Here is a 25403-nt window from a genome sequence, read left to right on the forward strand (position 1 = left end):
AGGCTTAAAACGCAATTTTCTCCCTCGTTACCAGACCATCTTCTTCAATCAGATGGTACACCTACATATGACCCTCATGTAATGGCCTCACTTTTTGGATCATATTATAAGACTCTCTACAACTGTTTAACCCCAGATCTCCATCCTCCTTTTTGTAAAACGTCATTCAATGCCTTCTTTGAGTCATTCTCTTTGCCGCAGATATCACCTTCTGACCTTTCGGCCCTTAATGCCGATATCTCATCTGAGGAGCTGTATGATACAATTAAGCAGCTCCCTTCTCACAAATCACCAGGACCTGATGGCTTGCCTTATTCTTATTACAAGACATTCATAGGCATTTTGGCCCCCCATCTTCTCTCTTTGTTACAGGATCTCTTAAGAGGTGTCCCCCCTCAGGCTGATTTTTCACGTGCCTATATTTCCGTTATCCCCAAGCCTGATAAGGATCCTTCTATTCCGGACAATTATCGCCCCATTGCCCTGTTAAACTCTGATTATAAAATATTTACTAAGATTTTGGCCAATAGGCTTTCCCGATTCCTATCCAAGCTCATACACAGGGACCAAGTGGGCTTTGTGCCCACCAGACACGCTGCGGACAATACCAGGAGGTCTATTGACCTGATCGACCTGATTAACAGAACTTCATCCCCTGCTATATTGCTGAGTTTGGATGCTCAAAAAGCTTTTGATCGCCTTAGCTGGCCCTATATGTTTATGATCTTGGAGAGATATGGTTTCCGGGGCCCGTTTGTGATGGCCCTGAAGGTCCTTTACTCCTCCCCGTCCTCAGAGGTCAGATTGTCTTAGTTTCTTTCACCTTCTTTCAGGATGTCGAACGGTACAAGGCAGGGGTGCCCACTTTCCCCTTTACTGTTTATCCTCTGCCTAGAGCCGCTGGCCACTGCCATTCGATCTAACCCTGACATAAGAGGGATACATTCCCATGGGCGTGAATATAAATTGTCCCTATTTGCAGACGATATCCTTCTTACTCTAACTAGTCCTTGCACCTCTCTTCCGGTTCTTCATAAAACCTTACAATTATTTGGGACCCTGTCAGGCTACAAGGTAAATACATCCAAAACCGAAGCACTCCCACTTCATATCCCACCCGACATGTTAACCTCTCTCCAAGCATCTTACCAATATCGTTGGTGTACCCACTCACTGAAGTATTTGGGTACCAACCTTACTTCCTCCTACCATTCCATATATGAGGCTAATTTCCCCCCCCCCTATTTGTTGCTATTTCCCGTTCCTTAAAAGTTTGGGACACCCTACCTATTTCCTTTCTTGGACGTATAAATGTTATAAAAATGACCGTACTGCCCAAACTTTTGTATCTATTTGCAACTCTCCCCGTCCCCATCCCTATGTCCAAGCTAAATTCTATCCAAAAATCTCTCTTACGTTTTATTTGGCACAACAAACAACATAGAATTGCACGTACTGTACTCCTTTCTTTACGCTCTAGAGGAGGCTTGGGAGTACCGGATATTGTGACCTATTACTATGCCACCCACCTTCGTTTTTTAATCTCCTGGTCCACCAGACGCCCTTCTAACAAATGGACTGAGATTGAAACCTTACAACTTACTCCGACCCATTTATGCTCTCTGCTTTGGGATATGTCAGCGGTGGCCATCGCTTCTCACCGACACCTTTTACTTGGACCCATGCAATTCTCCCTGTCTATCTGGAAGAGATGCAGGGCTAAATTCGCTTTGTCCTCCGAGTGCTCCCCTCTGACTAATGTTCTCTTTAATCCCTCCCTTCCAGATAGTTTGTCCTTACACCGCATGCTCCCATGGGCCTCAGCCGATCTTTTCCAACTGCGTCATCTGGTCCATCCCGTAACTCGGAAATTTAAATCATTTTCCAACATCCAAAAAAATACCCAAATACCTCCTCAGCACTTCTATGTTTATTTGCAGATACGCCATTTTTTCTCCAGCCTGTCACCCTCATTGACTTTGCAGAAGCCTACACCCTTTGAGCGCCTGTGTATTCAGGGCCCACATCAAAAGGGCACAGTCTCCAATACATATAAGCTCCTGCTGGATGTCCCTCCCTTAACTATTGATACCCATCGCTATATGCGTAAGTGGTCCCAGTTTCTCCGCTGTGACATTGACTTGTTGCAGTGGAAGAAAATATGGGAGAACGCATCCAAATCCTCTATGTGTGTAGTTTATAAGGAAAATGCTTACAAAATCATAATGTTGTGGTATCGAACCCCTGATGTGCTCCATTCTCGTAACCTGAGTGCTTCTCCTGCTTGCTGGCGCTGCGGAAGGGAAACCGGCTCCCTTTTTCACATTTTTTGGGACTGTAGGCTTATCACTCCTTTTTGGGAAGAGGTTTTGGCCTTATTACAACTGGTATTACATTCCTCTCTCCCTTTTGAGCCTCTTTATTTTTTATTGGGCCTGCCCTTTCCAGGTCTCTCTAGACCATCGAGGAGACTCTCTGTGCATATTTTGACGGCGGCCAGGAGAAGCATTCCAATGAGCTGGCTCTCCCCTACACCTCCCTCAATGTTGACATTATTTAAGATTATTGCAGATATCAGAAAAATGGAATATCTAACCGCTTCACATGCCGATTCTATAATCTAATTTGAAGCTGTGTGGAACCCGTGGGATGTTTACACCTCTGGTCAACCTGCTTGACTTGTGCGGACTTGATCATCCTTCCAATGTTGCCCTATTGTCATTGCATACTGTTATTTTTCTACCCATGTTACTAGCATCGATGATCCCTTTGTTTTTCTTTATCTTTATTTCTTTTTAAAATGTCATGTATGTATATACATGTGGAAAATTTAATAAAATGTTATTCATAAAAAAACTAAGGCATGGTAGTAGAAGGAGATATCGTGGAACGCACTACAGTTTTTTTGTTTGCTATAGTCCAATCCTCCTGTAGATGGCAGCATAACTCGAAGCTGAAAGATTTCCTGTGTCCCTCAACAAGAAAGGAGTTGAGAAAACAAAACAAAAAAAAAAACAAACATTCCACTTTGTCAATACAATATGCAGCTCTTAGGAATCATTCTAAAATGCCAGGTAAAGAGGAACCATGAAGTTTTTTTCTAGAGGGGTAATATTGCCCTTTCAGTGATACCTGAATGTGATTGACAAGTGTGAAAAAATAGGCTGTAAGGAGGGTTCGTAAACATGTTATTGACAATCATGGATTTTGGCAAGTCACATGGTATACATGCTCAAACCAATTGAGATGAGGCAATCTACACTTAACTGAGGGATCAACAAAGTAAAGAATAAAACTGACCTCAGAGGAGCTTTCATTGTTAACGGTGTTTCCAGGAGCCGAAGAAGGATCTGTTTCAGAATTCTGAGTGCCAACTCTTCCAGGAGTCTGAGCAAAAGAACATAACAGACTAATGTAAGATGAATATCTTAAGTGGGGAATGTTCATGAATCACTACCATCAACATTACCAAATCACAATATTAGTTTGGGTTTTATTGCTGTGAAAAATTAAATAAAATGCTGGCACCTGAGGCCTAGGCAAAAGGTTCCATTGTCCCCCCTAAGAGGAACTAAAGTCTGGAATACTTACATCTCCTTCAGTGATGCCAGGCCCCTCGTCACCGATGGCATCTTCTACTGGCTTCTTCTAGGTGGCCATCTTGATTGACTGGAGCGGATTGATATAATGCCTATATACGCACAGGAATTCAGTCATCTTGCCACAAAGGTTCTGAACCAGAATGTAAACTTAGCTGCGCATATACAGCTTAGTGTACATTCTAAAGAAGACTACCATAGTGACATTGAACTACTCTGAGTGGGGGGGAGGGGGGGGAGGTGTGATCAGGGATTTTTTTATTTTTTATTTTTTTTACACTGTTATTGCTTATACAGGAGGTGATCACTGTATAAGCAATAATTTTAGCTGTCATGAATGAGTTAACATTCATGAACAGCTTGCTTATGGTTGTGATTGACTACAGCTAATCACATGGTACAGGTAGCAGGAAATGTACTGTGGGTAGTCCAAAAGTGGTTAAAGTGCATCTGTGTCCAAATCATGCATGCTAAAATATTTACATATTTTCAATAAGCAGTAGAAGCATTTTAAAACAACCCCACACATCTCTGTATTTGGAAACACTGTAAATAAATGAAAGTGGTTATAAGGTCAAAGTGTTTTTACCAGAATGTATTCCCTGAATTAAGGTAAAAAATGCCCCACTACTTTCCTTTTTTTAAATAAACAATTAAAATTTTACAAAACACTTTTTATCTTACTCCAGTCCAACATGACCTCCAGTCCTTACAAACTTCCTTTCCGTTTTATTTCAAATACATACTACTTACCTAATTGGAGTATTAACCTTACTAGTACATATGAGGTCCTCTATCAAGCCAAATGTCCTCCTATGTTTAGAAAACTTTCTGCCATCCTGACTCAGCGGGCTCTCCTGTATATTTAGTATAGGTATTTATAAAGCACCAACAATTTATGCAGCACTTTACATATTACACATATATATTGTACATTCACATTAGTCTCTGTCCCCGAGGAGCTTACACTCTACACACACATACTAAGACTAATATAAACAGGAGCCGATTAACCTACCAGCAGGTCTTTGAGGTATGGGAGGAACCCAGAGCACCTAAAGGAAACCCAGGCAGGCACAGGTAGTGCCATGGTTGGGATCTGAACTGAAGATTCTAGGGCTGACAGGCAGAAGTGCTAACCACTTAGCCATGCATCCCAATTGTCCCAGTTGAAGAAATATCATGTTACCTGGGAAATTCCAATCAGGTCTGGATTAGAGGAGGCAGATTGTGATCCTCTCCCAATAGAAAACATTCTGTAGCTCAGACTTACAGACTGCAATTAGATCTTGAACATTATTTTGCTCCATAGCCTGAAGCTGTAGAACCATATTAAGCAGCCCGTTTAATATTTTGCTAAATTGGTCTGAAAATGTAATTGTTAGCATGCTATGAAACAACTGAATCTCCCTGTGTAAAATGACACTAAAATATTCTCTTCAAACAAGATCACCGTTACTTACAAAATAAAGGATTTATTTTTGAGGGTATTCTTAAAACACAAAAGTTAATAAACAAAATGCATAGAAATGAAAAATGCTCAAATATTAATGGCTGGTTGACTCTGTTACTCTGCCCTAAATGACCAAGGCGACAGAATCTCTTTAAAGTGCAACTAAAGGAAAAACTTTTTTTTTGTTTTAGACAAAAGTAGAACACTTGTCAGTTTTTATTGCAGGGCATACTTTTTTTTTCTAAATAAAAGGACTTTTACAACGTTCGGCAGTAGTGAAGTGGTTAAATAGAGGAGTGGTGGATATATAGATCTTTGGAGCAACATTTTAAAATGGTGCTTCAAAAACACACTTGATCAGCCAGTGTGTTCATTAATAGCGAAGAACCCCAACTATCACTGGTCAGCTCAGATCACAGACACAATGTACAGAACCAATCAGAGTGGTTCTATACCATGTGGTTGATGTAAACCAATTACAGCCAACACAAGTGTAAACCTTATAGTGTTAGCAAACATTCAGCCTGTTCTCCTGTCCTGTGTTGTGAATAGGCTGAATGTTTGTCAACACAGCCAGGAAGAGGGATCAGCAGATGGGAAGCTATAAAGTGCCTCTGACAACCATTGAAAATACGATTTCACTTTAAAGGTTTGGGGGGGTTAAAGTGCTACTGACCACCGTTTTTTTTTCCTTTAAAAAAATGAGTGCATTTATTCTTTTTGCCCCCTTTGCCCTGACCTAAACAATCCCATCTTCTAATGCTGGATCTCAGTATTGTGGAAAGTGAGGATGGGCTTGTTTAGGTCAGGGCAAAAAGAAAAAAAATGTACCCATTCTTTAAACATCAGGGGGTTAAAAGTGCCTCTGACCACCAATGAGTGGGATTGTTTTGGAGGAGGAGAGGCGTGGGTTAAAATAAATGTAGGAAGAAGCAATTTTTTTTCCTTTATCTAATAAAAACCCAGTGATTATTAAATACCACCAGATTTTATACTGTATTATATACAGTATCATTCATTTTTATTATGCATTCTATAAAATTCATTTGGGTGCAGTGTTGCATGAGTAATTGTCATACTATCACAGCAATTTAAACTTAAAGCAGAAGTAAACCCTACTATCCTTTTCAGCCAAGAATGATGCCATCTTAGCCTCGGTTTGATCTGCAACTGCCATGGTGCTGCACATGCGATCAATTATGGCTCCAGACATTTGATTGACAGTTTGGTTGAGAGTATAATCAACCGAGACAGCATTTGCAGCATGCCTTGATTGGAACTTTTTTTGAGAAAAAAAAATTGTTAAAGTGGAAGTAAACCCACTTTTGTATCTTTTACCTACAGATAAGCTTATAATAAAGTTTACCCGTAGGTAAAATTAATATCTCCTAAACGGCGAGGTATTCACTTTTTTTTTTTTTTTTTTTACAGCCAGCATACCCGTACTGTTCCTTCAGAGCACTGTGCTGTGTCCCTAGACGCCCGTGCGGAAGTGACCTGGAAGGAAGACCGGTGAAGATGGAAGCCCTGTCAGCAGTGACAGCGCACCACTGGAGGGTTTTGTTTTAAGGTAAGTCTTTCATAATGCGCTAGTACGCAATGCATGCATTATGCCATTACTTTGCAGGAGATTCTTTTTTAAATCTGTGGTTTACTACCGCTTGGGTTTTGTTTCAGTTTAAAATTGGCTTGGTAATAAGGGGGTATATACAAGCTGGTACTCCAGTATTTCAAAAAAAAAAAAAAAATTGAAAAACTGTATTTCGCAACATCTCAGGATAAATGTTTGAATCTGAAACTATTGTTTTAAAGCAGAAGAATGATTTTTTTCCTCTGCAGAATAGCTGATCAATACACAAAAGCCACCGCAAGAAGGAAATATAAAATAGGTCAAGATTATAAAGTTTTCCAAGTCAGCGTAAGGCAAGTAAGTTACTGAGTCATGAGCAGTACTTCCTTGTGAAATCATAACACAATCTAAAGTCCATGTTAGTCATATACTACACTGAACAGGTGTGGCCTTTCTATGTGCTCTGATCACTGCAGGCAGACGGCATTCTGGGGACAGAAGACCGGCAATTAGATCATAAATACACTCAGCAGTGCATGACTCCATTTTCTCCAAACGTTAGGTTTTCATAGAAAATAACAGATTATGAGTCATGCTTCTGTAAACAGCAATACACAGCTTACTCCACAAACCTCATCATACAACTTTTTTTTTTTTTTCTTCTCAGATCATCTTTCAGTCATCTAAAGATAAAAAATTCCTTTTGAAGATCAAACAATGGGAATGTTTTAACAGCATCAATATTAAAATATAAAAAAGGAAATTGTTAACTTTACCACCACATGCAAGCATTGTATTGGCTATAGATAACTGGACAGTAGTCAACATAATTTAGCAATCTGATCTTGATTACTGCTTACGAAAACAGAAGAAATTGCAACTGCATTTTAATATCTATTGAGTGCTTTGTAGTTTTCACATAGGGAGTAAAAGATCCACTAAGGCGGACCATACCTTATACAATCTTGTAAAGTTTCCTTTAATTTCTCCAAAGCCATATAAATATGAGGTCAAACCTAAACACTTTCAATTTGTATGCTATCAAGCAAACCCTTGCACTACATAGTTGAAGGTAGAGTGCCTTGAAAAGGTATTCACACCCCTTGAAATATTCCACATTTATTCATTTTACAACCAATCACGTAAATGTATTTTATTGGGATTTTATGTGATAGACCAACACAAAGTGGCACATAATTGTGAAGTGGAAGGAAAATGATAAATGGTTTTCAAATTTTTTTTTACAAATAAATATCTGAAAAGTGTGGCGTGCATTTGTATTCAGCCCCCCTGAGTCAATACTTTGTAGAACCACCTTTCACTGCAATTACAGCTGCAAGTATTTTTGGGGAAGTCTCTACCAGCTTTGCACATCTACAGAGTGACATTTGTGCCCATTCTTATTTGCAAAATAGCTCAAGCTCTGTCAGATTAGATGGAGAGAGTCTGTGAACAGCAATTGTCAAGTCTTGCCACAGTATCCCAATTGAATTTAGGTCTGGACTTTGACTGGGCCATTCTAACACATGAATATGCTTTGATCTAAACCATTCCATTGTAGCTCTGGCTGTATGTTTAGGGTCATTGTCCTGCTGGAAGTTAACCTCCACCCCAGTCTCAAATCTTTTGCAGACTCTAACAGGTTTTCCTCTAAGATTGCCCTGTATTTGGCTCCATCCATCTTCCCATCAACTCTGACCAGCATCCCTGTCTCTGATGAAGAAAATCATCCCCACAACATGATGCTGCCACAGCCATGTTTCACAGTGGGGATGGTGTGTTCAAGGTAATGTGCAGTGTTAGTTTTCCGCCACACATAGCGTTTTGCTTTTGGGCCAAAAAGTAAAATTTTGCTCTCATCTGACCAGAGCACCTTCTTCCACATGTTTGCTATGTACCCCACATGGCTTCTCACAAACTGCAAATGGGACTTTTTGTGGCTCTCTTGCAACAGTGGCTTTCTTCCACAAAGGCCAGATTTGTGGAGTGCACGACTAATAGCTGTCCTGTGGACAGATTCTCCCACCTGAGCTGTGGATCTCTGCAGCTCCTCCAGAGTTACCATGGGCCTCTTGGCTGCTTCTCTGATTAATGCTCTCCTTGCCCGGCCTGTCATTTTAGGTGGACGGCAATGTCTTGGTAGGTTTGCAGTTGTGCCATACTCTTTCCATATTCGGATGATGGGTTGAACAGTGCTCAGTGAGAGACGTTCAAAGCTTTGGATATTTTTTTTTTATAACCTAACCCTGCTTAAACTTCTCCACAACTTTATCCCGGACCTGTGTGGTGTGTTCATTGGTCTTCATGATGCTGTTTGTTTACTAATGTTGTCTAACAATACTCTGAGGGCTTCACAGAACAGCTGTATTTATACTAGTATTAAATTACACACAGGTAGATTATTTACTAATTAGGTCACTTCTGAAGGCAGTTGGTTCCACAAGATTTTAATTAGGGGTATCAAAGTAAAGGGGGCTGAATCTAAATGCACACCACACTTTTTAGAAATTTATTTGTAAATAATTTTAAAAAACATTTATCATTTACCTTCTACTTCACAATTATGTGCCACTTTGTGTTGGTCTATCACATAAACTCCCAATAAAATACATTTACGTTTTTGGTTGTAACATAAGAAAATGTGGAAAATTTCAAGGGGTAAGAATACAATTTCAAGGCACTGTAAATCTAAAGGAAATTAGAAAAAGAAAATTGTACAAAGGGTGTTCAAGTCAAACCGGGACTTTTGAATTTATATAATAAAAGCACAAGGAATGCAAACTGTATTTATTTTTCAACATACTCCCCTGCTACATTTACACACTTATCCCAGAGTTTAGTAAATGACCGGAAAGCTTCGGCGTAGAAAGATTTGTCACTACGCCTGAACCATCCTTGGACAGTCTGTTTCAGTCCGTCATCATTGTGTTCAAAATTCCCACAAGATTCATCTCTTGTGAAATTTCAGGACAGGTTAATCATCAATTATCCAGGATCAGGCGCTCCACCCAGTGAATGTTTACAGGAATGACTGCTGTGGGCTGGGAACCATCACAGCCAGGATCGTCACTGATGGACGTAAGGTCATCTTTGAAAAGTTTACACCATTCAAATGTCTTACTGCAGCTGAGCGTCTCATCACCATACTGCATTTTTTTTTTTGCAGTCTTCTGTAGATATATCCATGGGTTTTAGCCTTTGTTCATAATAAACTTCACCACCACATGCTGTTCCATGCATACACTAACACTGTCGTCTGCCATCTTGATTAACGGTCTTTGGACTGGTCAGCGACAAGTGCGCCGCCTATCAGTAACAGGACCCACTTGCCACTTATTACTGTGTGTAGTACCGCCATGCTAGCATCCCTTTTTATACCAGTAAAATTAAACTTCCCGGTTTGACTTAAACACCCTTGGTATAATGTATGGCCAGCTTAGGACTGTTTAAAGTGACACTGAACGATACATCTTTATTTTCAAAAATAATCCATACACATCCACTATTTGATGGCCTTATAACCCATTTTTCATCAAATTGTTTCTAATGTTTTTTGGCCTCATTATAACGTCCTCCATGGGCTCCCGAATCTCTCCTCTTTCTGCTCACTTCTGTTTGCTTAGAACGTGCAGTACAATTTAGCTGCAGTTAGGTGTACTACTCAATGCACAGCACAAATCTCATGGTCCAAAGTTACTAATCCATGTTAGAAGTGAGCAAGAGGATGGCTATGTTCCTTTTTTAAGTGAGACCACGGAGAATAAGTTTAGCCACCCTCTAACAGTAAGTCCAATTACAGCAGCAAAAAATAAATGTGTTTCACAATGAATCACTTTCAGAGTGTGTTTGACAAGAGGTAGGGCAGTTACATGCCACCTGCTCACCATCTATTTTAACCACCAAGGCAATTTTTTAATTTTTCACACACTTTAAAATCAGCTTTTTTTTGCTAGAAAATCACTTAGAACACCCAAATATTATATGTTTTCTAACAGCAGAGCCCTTGGAGGATAGAAAGGTGGTGGTTGCAATATCTGTACAGCCGTTTAACAAATGCAAATTTTTTTAGAAAAGTACACTCAAATGAAAATTAATGCACACAAACACAAAATAATACTCTGGTCACTTTTAGTGCATTCATTTTAGTGCATTAATTAGATTTTTCTAAAAGGTGAACTTATCCTTTAACAAACCCCTTTGTGATAGCTTTGGGCAGGTGACAGGTACTCTTTATGGAGACATCATGGGGTTTATTTACTAAAGCTGGAGAGTCCAAAATCAAACTCCCTTCTGCATAGAAACCAATCAGCTTCTAACCTCAGCTTGTTCAATGAAGCTTTGGCAATGAAACCTGGAAGCTGATTGGTTTCTATGCAGAAGGGAGTCTGATTTTGGACTCTCCAGCTTTAGTAAATAAACCCCCATGGGTCTATTAAACCCCTGATATCCACTGCTCAGATCTGAGAGCAGAAGTGAAGAAATACTCATCGCTTTCAGGTTCATTAGTCACAGAAGACATTGGGGAACAGATGTTCCTCTATCTTTTCTGTGGGAAGCAGCCCTGGCCACTTATCTTGGGAGAGCGGTGGTGAGGGGGAGTGGCTGTTCACAGCACTATAAAAGTGATCAGTTACCTGGATCACTTTTACAAAACAGCAGATCACCAGCTAAAAAGAAATCAGTACCAAGATCGTGGCTGCAGCTTTGATCTTGTAATAACCAATTGCAGACAGGATTTATTTATATGTTAGATGGTCTGCAAGTGGCCTAAAAAGGCTGAACCACCATGCCACAACTGTATGCATTGCACACAGTTGTAGAGCAGCTGCGTAGCAGCCCTATGCACTTAAATGTGTTGCATTCTCTGGCAGTATGTTTATAGCACGCAGCGGCTGCATACCCCTTTTTTAGGTGGGCAGTTGGGGGGGTGGTTAAAGCGCAGCTCAACCACCTTTTATTGCCTCCTGGTTTCTCATGCGAATGAACCTTTACTTACCAAACCCAAGCAAGCTTCCTTCGAGCTAACAGACTGGTCCCTGCGGGCTCTCCTCCCCTATGCTCTGGAGATCGCAGGTCCTCTAATGCCACCAATCCATTGCAAGGTTCGTAACCCTGTTGTGAGCGTGAGGAAGCTGAGGAACAGTCTACTGCTGCAGTGCAAATGAAAAGAGGAGAGGTCTGGCTGTCCAGCTGCAGGAAAAGAGGAAAGGTCTGGCTGCTGCTGGAATGGATAATCAGGTAAGTAAAATGGTTTGTCCCTTCCCTCAGACCTAAATAAGCATTTAACCTTTGCAGTGCAGGGACAGTCCCACCGCAAGGGAACATTTTTCATTTACCTGGAGTTGGGCTTTAAAATATTACTCGTGGTGTAAAGCTTTTTTAAACTAAAATTGAACCTTCATGATAAAAATGAAATCAGAGTTAGGAGTTAGCCCTGGTCCACACCAAATGCGGCTTTGAAATTGCGATACTTCATGTGCGGCTTGCCGGCATCTGTGTGACTTCAGGCACAGATGTCAATGCAAGTCACACATGAAATTGCAAAAAAACAGAGCAGGAATCTTTTTCAAAATTGGTGCAACTCAGAGTCTCACTGGTTTGAACAGTTTCATAGCCACAAATAGGGTGCGACTTGTCATGCGACTTTGATCCGTCAAGTCGCACCAGTGTGAACCGGGGCTAAGAATAAAATAAAATTAAGTGTTCTTGTAATGTATATATTTTATTCTATAATTTTTCCTGTTAAAAAAATTATACCAACATTTTATAAGTGACACTAAAATCATTAACAAATAAAACAAAAAAAAAAAAAGCTTAAATATTTATGGTTACTAAAATAGAAATAAAACAAAAAGATATCAAACAGGGCGATATTAGTTAAAGGGAGATAGGGAAGAAGGAATTAATCAGGGCTTAGCAGGGTAAACCAAGGTTTAAATAAAGAGTTAAAAACAGACAAATTATTTTGTCATACCCAGGCCAAAGCTCATCCCTGTGATCTGCAGATGAGTAAATACAAAGTAACAATTTTCATTTGTACTTTGTGACTGAAGGTTGTGAATAAACGTTGTGTCAAACAGTCCATTTTATGACAGCAGCAAATATTATGGCTGCTGTATTTTCACAGCAATTCTTTCCAATCATTTCCAGAGCAGCAGGACAGGACACCCAATGCCCTCAACTAGTTAAAAAGAACCGCTGCTTTGCCATTTCAGGGCAAAGTGTCAGGTTCCCTTAAATCCCCCTCCCTATCCTTATATATTCCCTTTCCTTTCATTACCCTGATGCTTCATTTGGTTTCTGGGAATAGCAAACAAAGTGGCTGCTGTGCAGGGCAGCATTTATCTCCTGTTAGAGCTCCAAAGGTATAGTAATAGCTTTACTCCCGGTGCTCAGGAAAACTATATTTAGTAAATAAAGTAACTCCACTATGTGACATACACCTCAATGAACTTAACCCCATTTAATCCAGCATATTTTAAAATGGCTGTTATCCCTGGAGTTCTGCTTTAAGCAGGGTAGCTTGGTGAAGGACCCACCCCAGACTGCAACTGGAGAATGAACAAGCAATGCTGTGATCATCTGCTTTCTGCTTCCCCTTCCAATAAACATGCTCACAGATGTAAATGCGCAAATAACTGAGCCTGTCTCATGTGTCTTACATGGCTGATACTGTATCCCAGATTCAGCCACTTATGCGATTCTTAGTAGGAATGCAACTTTTTATCATGGACATATAATTGGCTTGTATGTTTTTATTACCTACCTGGATATCAGCTTTAAACTTGTAAAGTAGAAAAAAAAAGCCTGAACTTCTTATCTCTGAGTCAGAGCCCCACCTATGTACTACACATTGATAACAACCTGCACACATTGTATTTTATGTGCTTAATCCAGCTTGTTGCATTTGTTGGTGTACGCGGACAGCTGCACCCTACTCTGATCCATATGCATTGTGCTAACAGCCTTTTAGAACTGTCCCTGACACCTATACTTAAATATTCATAACACTCTGCAGCTTTTGTGAAAGATACACCTAGTGGTGCAAACATTATCTAGTAGAATGCTGTATTTCACCAGACAAAACCCAATCAGACCGTGTATATAAACGTCGAGCAGGAGGGCAGACGTCTGCTGCAACTCGATCAATAATGAACAACTTATGATACCCTGCTGGCTTCCTCCTCCAATAAAGGATGGATGAGAGTACCCTGCTTTATATCTTATGGATTAGATCAGTATTGATCTGCATCTGATGACTGTATCATGCAAAATTAAAAGGGGAATTAAAGCCACAGGCATCTTTACATATTCATAAGGGGGAAAATAAGTTCTCTCTTGTCAGATGTATTCCATGCTAAGCGCCATCCTGTTTACTGTACATTTGATTCATTTATGATTGCCAGATACTGCGTCCAGCACTCTACTCCCAATGATTTTGTACAATCTGAAGCAGCAGTGCATGGCTACCAATCACATTCAGTTTGTCCAGTTAAAGCAGAACTAAACCCTCCTATCTAATACAGCCAAGAAAGCTGCCTCTGTGTGACCTGCAGTTGCCAGGGTGCTGCACGTGATCATGCTGAAAGAATACAAGGCATTCTGTGAATGGAAAGGGGAGAGTAAAGGGAGGGTAAATGACAATATTCATCCCTGTATGAGAGCCACAGCTACCATAGCCTTGGCATTGGCAGGAGAGTGCTGAATCTAGTATCTAGATGGCACAAGTGAATGAAATATACAGCAAACACAGTGGAGCCAAGTATGACAAGAGGGTAGAATAAAGGGTGACAATGCCAGCGCTGAACCAGCAAACGGAGAGTGACAACATCAACCCTGCACTGTCTTTGGGAGAGTGACAACACCACAGATGCACTATCATATGGAGGGTGACAACACATGCACTTCATTGTCCTATGGAGAGTGACAACACCAGCCCTGCATTGTCCTATCGAGGGCGACAACACCAGCCCTGCATTGTCATATGAAGGGCGACAACACCAGCCCTGCATTGTCATATGAAGGGCGACAACACCAGCCCTGCATTGTCATATGAAGGGCGACAACACCAGCCCTGCATTGTCATATGAAGGGCGACAACACCAGCCCTGCATTGTCATTGGGAGGGCGACAACACCAGTGCTGCACTGTCATTGGGAGGGCGACAACACCGGTGCTGCACTGTCATATAGAGGGTGACAGCACTGGTGCTGCACTGTCATATAGAGGGTGACAACACCGGTGCTGTACTGTCCTATGAAGGGTGACAACACCAATGCTGTACTGTCCTATGGAGGGTGACAGCACCAGCCCTGCATTGTCCTATGGGGTATGCCAACACCAGTGCTGTACTGTCCTATGGAGGGTGACAACACCAATGCTGTACTGTCCTATGGAGGGTGACAGCACCAGCCCTGCATTGTCCTATGGGGTATGACAACACCAGCGCTGTACTGTCCTATGGAGGGTGACAACACCAGCCCTGCATTGTCCTATGGGGTGTGACAACACCAGTGCTGTACTGTCCTATGGAGGGTGACAATACCAGCCCTGCATTGTCCTATGGAGGGTGACAACACCAGCCCTGCATTGTCCTATGGAGGGTGACAACACCAGCCCTGCATTGTCCTATGGAGGGTGACAACACCAGCCCTGCATTGTCCTATGGAGGGTGACAACACCAGCCCTGCATTGTCCTATGGAGGGTGACAACACTAGCCCTGCATTGTCCTATGGAGGGTGACAACACCAGTGCTGTACTGTCCTATGGAGGGTGACAACACCAGCCCTGCATTGTCCTATGGGGTATGACAACACCAATGCTGTACTGTCCTATGGGGTATGACAACACCAGCCCTGCATTGTCCTATGGAGGGTGACAACACCAGCACTGCATTGTCCTATGGAGTATGACAACACCAGTGCTGTACTGTCCTATGGAGGGTGACAATACCAGCCCTGCATTGTCCTATGGGGTATGACAACACCAATGCTGTACTGTCCTATGGGGTATGATAACACCAGTGCTGTACTGTCCTATGGGGTATGACAACACCAATGCTGTACTGTCCTATGGGGTATGACAACACCAGTGCTGTACTGTCCTATGGGGTATGACAACACCAGCCCTGCATTGTCCTATGGAGGGTGACAACACCAGCACTGCATTGTCCTATGGGGTATGACAACACCAGTGCTGTACTGTCCTATGGGGTATGATAACACCAGTGCTGTACTGTCCTATGGGGTATGACAACACCAGTGCTGTACTGTCCTATGGGGTATGACAACACCAGCCCTGCATTGTCCTATGGAGGGTGACAACACCAGCACTGCATTGTCCTATGGGGTATGACAACACCAGTGCTGTACTGTCCTATGGAGGGTGACAATACCAGCCCTGCATTGTCCTATGGAGGGTGACAACACTAGTACTGTGTGGTAAGATGAGGGTGACAACACCAGCCCTGCACTGTCACTGTAAAAAGAAGGTTCCAGGGATGACAGCAGCCTGGTCATATCCAGAGGAAACATAAAAGTGAAACACGTCTTGGAGTCGCAGGGCTCAGTGTATATAAAGTGTGCGGGTGTCGATATGTCCCTGACTGTATAGGTGGTACACCAGTATCTGGCCATCTCTCGTACAATGTCTCCGGAGGGCCGATGAAGGAAGGGCAGATCCCGCAGTGACAGGCCTGGGCAGGGACTCGGAGCGGCCTGGCCGTCATGTGACCCGGGAGATGCAGCCACCCAGCTGAGGCCCAGCTCTGCTCTCACTCTGTCCGGCCACACACACACCCCCACAGCTCTAGGAAGCGCCATTCACGTGCAGAGCTCCTCACCAGCTGTAGTATCCTCCGGAACATGTCTGTGCCGCTCAGTGCAGGAGACGGTGCGGAGACAGGGACTGCTCGGAGCGGCTCGGCCTTGTCTTCTCCCAATTCTTCACCAGGCAGATCCTACTGGCATAGAGGATGTCTTTTCTTCTCGATCATTCAAACCAACGACAATGTTTACACTCCAAACCTTCTGCTCTGTCAGCCTGAGCTCAGCCTCTCTGCTGCCACCTAGCAGACCTCCAGTGCAGTACATGCTCCTACTATTGTCCTGCAAGTCATCAGCTTTAATGGGGTTTATTTTCTTAGATAACATTTCTTTAAACCCCAAGATGATCCATGTTGCAGTCTGATTGTATCACCACCTAAGGCAGCATTTATACTATGGTTTTTCATGAACATGTGCAAAAATGCACTGCGCATATGCGTATTGTCACTGTACAGGCATAGGGCACATTCAAAGGGTTTCTGTACATATAAGAAATGTAGCAAAGATGCTCATGCATCTTTTTGAGCTTCAAACATCCTACAGTTTTTAATCACACTTTTGTTGCACATTTTTTCCATGAAAACAGATGTCTATTTTACCTAACCTCCCTAGCGGTCTGATTATGTACATATTTCTATACTCAAAGAGGTACCTTTTTTGCATGGAAATATGTCGTTTTTTTTATTGTAGGTCTGTAATTTTTAGTAATAACTCACTGATATCTGTCCGAACAAGAGTCTAGTAAACAAGTATGATAAAATTTGAAACACGAAATCATAAATTATAATATAATAAATAATCATAAAAAATGATAATATAATATAATAAATTGAATTCAATAATATAATCGAACCAAAAAACACTGAAATTTGAAATAGAGCGCCAAGTTCGCACATAACTGAGCAAAGTCGCAAAATCGTTTTCAGTGTCTGATGACGAATTTCCCCACGAATCATTATCACTCAGTTCTGCAAGTGGTTCTAATTTACTATCCCTGTTCTCTAGCTGGTCTAAAACCTCTTTTGACATAAAGGCAGGGGCGGACTGACAACTCATGGGGCCCCCGGGCAATAGGGGATCATAAGGCCCCTGTATCCTTGCCCAAACTCAAAAAAGCCATCTCATGGGGCCCCCTACTGACCCCGGGCCCTCGGGCAGTGCCCGAGTTTCCAAATGGTCAGTCCACCTGTGACGGGAGTGACTTTTGAGTGTCGGGGGACCTCTGTATCATCTCCCCAAATCATTATGTTTAACCCACCCTGTGCCTGTTAAGGGATACAGGGTGTGTATGTGAATGTCTGAGTCCTGTGTATAGTGTGTTGTCCTTTGTCTAAGCCACATGGCTGTCCATTGTCTGTTTACCATGTGCTACCCCCCATTGTGCTGTGTCTTCCTGTCCAGAGAACTATTATGGGATGTACTGTTTGTATTGGTGTGGGGGTTGGTCAATGTCCTTTGCTACATGGTTGCATCCCATTGTTCTGTGTCTGGTTGGATGGGGAGGGGTGATGAGGTGTTTCCTGACTATACTGTAGCCCTTCCCACTGAGAGGGTGGGCTGATGATGTATGTCCTGTTCCTGGATGTGTTTCCCCTCCCTCTGTATAAAATGTTTTGTTTGTGAAAAATAAAGGTTAGTTGGCTTCCTGTTTTAGTAAGAGCTGGGTGTTGTTTTCTTTTCCTGAGGGATTTCGAGGGTGTGGTCCGTGGATGGTGTTCGGACAGGGGAAGTTGTGCTATAACGGAAAAACTCAGTGCGGTCTTGGTTCCGGTTCCGTTACACCACCCCTGCATAAAGGGACGCTTTTTGGACACCATGGACATTTCTCAGTTTCCAGGCAGAAAGAACGGTAAAAATGCAGGCAGGGCACAGGACAAAGCACTAGGGCCAAAATGTATGTGAAATGGTTTGATACAGTAATGTTTTACTATGTGATTTTAGTGTATTTAGTGAATGTCAATTTTTAAAATTTTTAAATTTCCCGCCGTTCCGTCCCTGTATGTCTCATACATCCCGACGCTCGCAGGGACCGGAACACGGAAGACAGATGCCGGCATCGGCAGGAGGAGATGGCTGGGGACGCTGCAGGAGGGACATCGCGGGAGCGAAGGACAAGGTAAGTGCAGAAGAGATCCCGGAGCAGCGCTGCAAGGTATTCCTGAGTGTAGCTCGGGGTTACCGCTTTTAGCACTGATAATTAACCCCGAGCTACACTCGGGAATACCGCCAGGGAGGTTAACAAGGAATGGCACTGCAAACGTAACACACATTGTTTTGCACTTATTGCTCCCTCCTAGTTTAGCGTAGGCCGCTAGGTAAATTTAGCTCAGCTCCTCTGTAAACAGTGCAGCAGCGGTTGATTACTTGGGGTTGCTCATGGTTTCACAGGCTGCTGCTCTGTTACTTCCTCCTGTCTTCTAGAGATTTCTAGAATTTTTTAGGAGGAAGGACAGAGTCTGCAGCCTGAATATTTATGGAACTCTAGCCACCCCTGGGAAGGTGTGCCCAGTAGGTGGAGAGAGAGCCTATAAGAAGACTGAGGCCTGAGCAGCAAAGGGCAGTGTTCCTGGGATCAAACTTGAGTGCTGGTTCACATATATGCAGATTGGATGTGGTTTGAACCGCATCCAATCCGCACGACATGTGAAAAAAAATTGCTTCCTATGGTGCCTGATCTCATACAGCGCTCAGCATAAATGTGTACATCCCAACAGATTTGTCAGAAAACCTTCACTTTCCTTTCAGAATCAACATTTTCTATGGTACACTATACTACAAAATCCTCCCACAAATTGCAAACAAGATTTGTTAATTTGCACACAAATTCAAGTCCATGTTGCAAAAATGAATACACCCCAATGAAAGTCTTAGGAACAAAGCTAAATTTTAGAAAACAAAATCCTAATTAACAAGAATTCAACTACAGGTGAGTCTAATTATTCATTAAACAGGTGTCCAGCAGACAGTCGATTTTAAAAGGGCGTTACTTAACAAAGAAAACCCCTTCCTATTTCATGCTGTGAGCAATGGCACCACATGAAAGAGAAGTGTCAAAGGGCCTGAGAAAAAAAATAATTTTTTTACACAAGAAAGGTGAAGGCTACAAGAAGATCAGCAAAGCTGTACTTATCAGTCAGAATACTGTAGCAAAAGTGATACAAAAATTTAACAAAGATGGAACTGCAACCATCTCACAGAGACGTCCAGGCCATCCACATAAGTTAACACCTCGACAAGAGCGTCTTCTGATGAGAAGGGTTGAAGAAAATCACCATGCAAGTTCATTGCAGTTAGCTAAAGAAGTAGAAAGCCAAACTGGGGTGATTGTTTTCCGTGACACAATATGGCGTACACTGCAGAGAAATGGCATGCATGGGTGTGATCCGTGAAGGAAACCTCTCCTAAAGCCCACCTAGAATTTGCCAAGACCCATGCTGAAAAAGAAGAAGACTACTGGGACTCTACTCTGGAGTGATGAGACCAAATTAAATGTTTTTGGAACTAATGGCTTCAAAACTGTATGGTATCACAAAGGTGAGGAGTACAAAGAAAAATGCATGGCGCCTACAGTGAAACATGGTGGTGGCAGTGTCCTCCTGTGGGGCTGCATGGGTCCTGCTGGTGTTGGGGAGCTTCATTTCATTGATGGTATCATGCATTCACAGATGTACTGCTCTATATTGAAAGAGAAGATGCTACCATCACTCCGTGCCCTTTGTCGTTGGGCACTTTTTCAACATGACAATGATCCAAAACACATCTAATGCCACTTTTGCATTTCTGAAGAAGAACAGGGTGAAAGTGAATAAGTGGCCAAGTATGTCTCCTGATCTGAACCCAATCGAACACCTATGGGGAATTCTGAAGATACAAGTTGAGCATCACTCTCCATCCAGCATCCAGGCTCTAAAAGAGGTTGTTCTTGAAGAATGAAATAAGATGTTGTAATATGTCAACGTTTCTATTCCATGCCTGGAAGACTTGGTGCTGTCCTTACAAATCATGGAGGTCATACAAAATACTATATGGAGTAGTTTTTGTTGTGGGGTGTATTCATTTTTGCATTCAACTCATTTGAGTAAAACTGAAGATTTTGTAATCTAAGTTATATTATTAACCTTACTTTCATGTAATGAGCTGAACAAATGCTCTATAAAACTCAATGTTTTGGAGATTGTTCTTGTGTTCATTGAGATATTGATTAAAATCTTACTTTTCAAAAGGGATTTACTCCGTTATGCTGAGCACTGTATGTCCAGTGCACTGCCAGAGCTAATTCATTGTTAATTCAGTGTGGTTTAAAAATAGTCGTGTATGATTTCTGAGCAGTATCTTCGGGTTCAGGTGTGGATTGCAGGCTTTCGACTTCTATGGGAACCGTTTCTAAACCGCATATGTGTGAACAGGATAAAGTCCTGAGCTAATCCTGTCCTGAACCTGATTTACACCTGACATGAACCACTGAACAACTACTGTATCAATCAGCTGTGAAACCTGAGATTCAATCTGCACCACACATATGTGAATCAGCTCTGAAGGAGGAGACCCCTGTGGCAGAAGTCTTGGAGGAGCCCACCTTGAAGACACCAAGGTCTCAGATAGGCTTAGCTGGGGAAGCCTGTTTACAAGTCCTAGTCGAAGGATCCAGTTGGGCCAGGGGACAGCTCATAGGAGAGAGCCAGGAGGAAGCTGTGGGAGAGTGCCCAAGTTGTCTAGAAGCGTGTGAGTCTATTTCTCACTCACCAAGAAGAGCCTGGTGGATATCGACAGGAAGCAACTGATGATCCTGTTGCTAAGCGAATACAGACCCCATCTCTTCAGAGTATGACACTGTGGTGCTTTGAAATTCTGGAAGGAGTAGAGGCCACAGTCAGACTAGAGATGGTTATGCATTACAGCCAGAATTTTTTTGCATTGCAGCTAGAAGTTAAGCAGTCTTCAAGTTGTACAGTTTGCAGTTCCAGGGTATCCCATGCTTCCCATCCCTATCCAAGTTCATAGTTCTCCAATAAAACACACAAAAAAGAAACCCCTAGACTGATCTTTTGAGCCACTGGAAGAATGTGGAAAATGCTGTGTGTCTGGCTATGTGTGCTCTAAGGGGGAAAATAGGACCAAATTTACCAGCGGCTCTTCAGGGGATGTGCTACATAGCTTTTGTACATTTTGTGCACATTCCCGAACTACTATATAGTGATTGCTGGAGGTCCCATTCATCTCTGAGCATTTTGCAGTTTCAAAGTGCTCAACATACAAAATCCCATGGTTTTCAGCTTTGCCTGTTCACACCTAAGCAGAGTGTCACTTAAAGCTTCAGGCTCAAAAAAGAGCATCATCTTCTTTTGAATTGTAGGCTTCAAGCATCTTTGGCTCCAACAAACTTCAGTGGAAATGTGTGAAAAACTTGCACACTTTTCCCCCTTAGTACCTAGCTTTCTGTTGGATAAAAATAATTAATATGAGAAACGCTTAATCAAAAAGGTTAAAAAATTGGTTGGAAGATATCCCTGATCTCACCCCTGAAAATTGGCAGTTGTTTAATTCACACTCTTTGACGGTGATTTCAGCCAAAGATAAGCTTATTAAATGATGCTATTTGCATAGAGTGTATTACATGCTGGCCCATTTGATTAAAATGCATAAGAGAGACACTCCTATCTGTCATAAATGCAAATGTGAGACAGGTGACCAGGGGCGGACTGACCATTTGGAAACTCGGGCACTGCCCGAGGGCCCAGGGTCAGTAGGGGGCCCCATGAGATGCCCCTGGTACCTTTTTCATAGGCTTTTTTGAGTTTGGGCAAGGATACAGGGGCCCCATGATCCCCTATTGCCCGGGGGCCCCATGAGTTGTCAGTCCGCTCCTGCAGGTGACTTTCTACATATGGTTTGGGGACTTAATAGGATACGACCCTTTTGGTCGCAAGTGATGGCATTTATTGCTGATACCTTCGACCTTCCTAATATTTGTTGTCCTAAATGGTGTCTGTTGGGATTCATTGAAGAATTACTGTAGAAATGCCTGCCATTTCCAAACTCGCAAGACAATTGTACTTAATTGGACCCGTATGAAGACCTTACATATTGGGCTATGAAAGAAGGTTATTAAACGTACCTTACCATTGTACAAATTGACATATTAAGCTAGAGGACATCCCAAAAAGTTGTATAAACTTTGGGGCCCTTGGCTTGATACTCAGGACACCAATGACTCTTTGTAATCCCTGATATCTGACCTCGTATAAGGAAATGTCATGATATGTTGCTGAACTAATGTATATCTGAACCTCAGTACTGGGACATGTATATCCCTTTATTGATTACTGCCTTGACCAATGATCTATTTTCCTTTTCCGATACAGGTGAATGGACTTTTTGTATTTACCTACTCTATTGGGGTAAATGCTGTGTTTTCTCTCTTTGTACTTTTCCATTTTCTTTTTATATGCAGGATGTTCCTGCCAATTGTTTTTTTATTGTTTATATAGGACCATGGATAAATGGCTTCTTTGTAACTGTAACTAATTTGTTTCAGACACTATTATAGTGACTGTCCTTCTCATGATGTGGTATATGGTTTTGTAATAAGTGTATACCGCTGGGGACTGCATTTACCTTCCAACAATATCCCTGCACTTTTTCTGTAATGATCATTTGATTGTTGACATATATTTGCCTACATCTGACTTACTTTTTACTCAATAAAACCTAGTTTAAAAAAAATGTTCAAAAATGCCTGTACAAACACGAAAAAAAGGGCTTAAAGCGGAGTTCCACTCATACTGTAAAAAAATAAAAGTCAGCAGCTACAAAAACTGTCTTCAGTGTGGGCACCCGGCTGTGACAGCTTGCTGCTTCACAGCCGGGTGCCCACTGCGCATGTGCGAGTAGTGCTGCACTTCCTGAATGGCCCCGTAGTCTTCTGGGACCTGTCACGTGTCCTAGAAGGCTACGGGGAGGAAGCCGGGACAACTTTCGATTTCCTAGGTGATCGCAGCGGAAGTGGGAACAGGTACCTGTCAATTTCGGGTACCCACTACCCCCCACTCCCCAAAGGTGCCAATCCTTAATGGGGAGCGGGGGACCAGTCTTTAAATCGGAACTTCCCCTTTTAAGTATAACTAAAGGCAAAACTTTTTTTTTAACGTTTTGGACAGAGTGAAGAGAGATTAGAACACCTGTCAGTTTTTTTTGTTGTCTGTGTCCCTGTTAGGGAGATTTATCCTCTCTGTTTGTCCTGTTTATCACTATCATTAAAAGTGAAAGTAAAAGAAAAGCCCAAATTTTGAGTTGTCCCCAAAAAAGTAATAGAAAGTAAAACTTCCAATGGAGACACTGGTTCTGGCAACCCAAGGAATTTCCTTAATTTGCAGGGATTTCCTCCCACTTCCAGGAAGTGAAGGGAAATCACCCCAATGGGACACAGATGTCAAACAATAAACTAACAGGGGTTATAACCCTCTCTAAGGCCGTCCATACATGGGTCGATTTTCGAACGATTTTTCATTCGAAAATCGGACCTAAGAATAATCAACCAATTTTCACTCTGTTAGTGGGGCAATGGCACCGGGCAATTTTCGTGGTTCCTCCCCATTTCGTTTATCAGGCATGCTGGAAAATTCGTGAAAAATGACCGATTTTCGAAATCATTGGTGGCACCATCGGATTACAGAAAGAATAATGTTTTCGATTTTCTATCGAAAAATCGTTCGGAATTCGACCCATGTATGTCCTACTTTACGCTAAAAAAACTTTGCCTGTAGTTCTACATTAATGGCCCATTTAACCTCCCTAGCGGTCTGATTATGTCCATATTTCTGCGCTCAAAGCGGTACATTTTTTTGCATGGAAATATGTCGTTCTTTTTATTGTAGGCCTGTAATTTTTAGGAATAACTCACTGAAATCTGTTCGAACAAGAGTCTAGTAAACATCCCGGGTAGGATAAAACTTGAAACACAAAATCATAAATTATTATTTAATAAATATTCATAAAAAATAATAATATAATAATACATTTAATTCAATAATCTAATCAAACCAAAAACACTGAAATTTGAAATAGAGCGCCAAGTTCGCACATCACTGAGCAAAGTCGCAAAATTGTTTTCAGTGTCTGATGATGAATTTCCCCACGAATCATTATCACTCAATTCTGCAAGTGGTTCTGATTTACTATCGCTGTTCTCTAGCTGGTCTAAAACCGATTTTGACCTAAAGGACGCTTTTTGGACACCATGGACGTTTCTCAGTTTCCAGGCAGAAAGAACAGTAAAAATGCAGGCAGGGCACAGGACAAAGCACTAGGGACAAAATGTATGTGAAATGGTTTGATACAGTAATGTTTTACTATGTGATTTTAGTGTATTTAGTGAATGTCACTTTTTAGAATTATTAAATTTCCCGCTGGTTCCGGCCCCCGTACGTCCCATACGTCCCGACGCTTGCAGGGACCGGAACCCAGAGGACGGATGCCGGCATCGGCAGGAGGAGATGACCGGGGACGCGGCAGGGGGGACATCGCGGGAGCGCAGGACAAGGTAAGTGAAACAGGGATCCCGGAGCAACGCTGCAGGGTAATCCCGAGTGTGGCTCGGGGTTTACCGCTTTTGGCACTGATAATTAACAGGACAAAGCACCCGGGACAAAATGTATGTGAAATGCTTTGATACAGTTATGTTTTACTATGTGATTTTAGTGATTTTAGTGAATGTCACTTTTTGTCATTTTCAAATTTCCCACCGTTCCATCCCCCGTACGTCTCAACGCTCGCAGGGAACGGAACCCAGATGACAGATGTCGGCATCCGCCAGATTACATTGCCAGGGACACTGCAGGAGGAACATCGCGGGAGCGCAGGACAAGGTAAGTGATCGAGGGATCTCTGAGCTGCGCCGCATGGTATTCCCGAGTGTAGCTCGGGGTTACCGCTTGTGGTACTGAAACTTTACCCCGAG

General features: G+C 42.2%; 1 protein-coding gene across 2 annotated transcripts in view; it reads right to left on the reverse strand.

The window, feature by feature from the left end:
- EEA1 (early endosome antigen 1) overlaps window positions 1–16638 on the reverse strand; it is a 157950-nt gene extending 141312 nt beyond the window's left edge. The window contains exons 1-2 of one of the 2 annotated variants that reach the window (XM_089652665.1): window positions 16465–16638; window positions 3301–3387 (exon numbers count right to left, since the gene is read on the reverse strand). In XM_089652665.1, the coding sequence (XP_089508791.1) occupies window positions 3301–3387; window positions 16465–16488 (111 nt within the window). In that variant the 5' untranslated portion in view covers window positions 16489–16638. The remainder of the gene's footprint in view (window positions 1–3300; window positions 3388–16464) is intronic. The other variant, XM_089652664.1, reaches the window with a different exon arrangement.
- Window positions 16639–25403: the final 8765 nt, after the last annotated feature.

This window comes from Staurois parvus, unplaced genomic scaffold (assembly GCF_062004578.1).
Source record: "Staurois parvus isolate SC_StPar_1 unplaced genomic scaffold, SC_StPar_1.0 ptg000025l, whole genome shotgun sequence".
NCBI classification, from domain to species: domain Eukaryota; kingdom Metazoa; phylum Chordata; class Amphibia; order Anura; family Ranidae; genus Staurois; species Staurois parvus.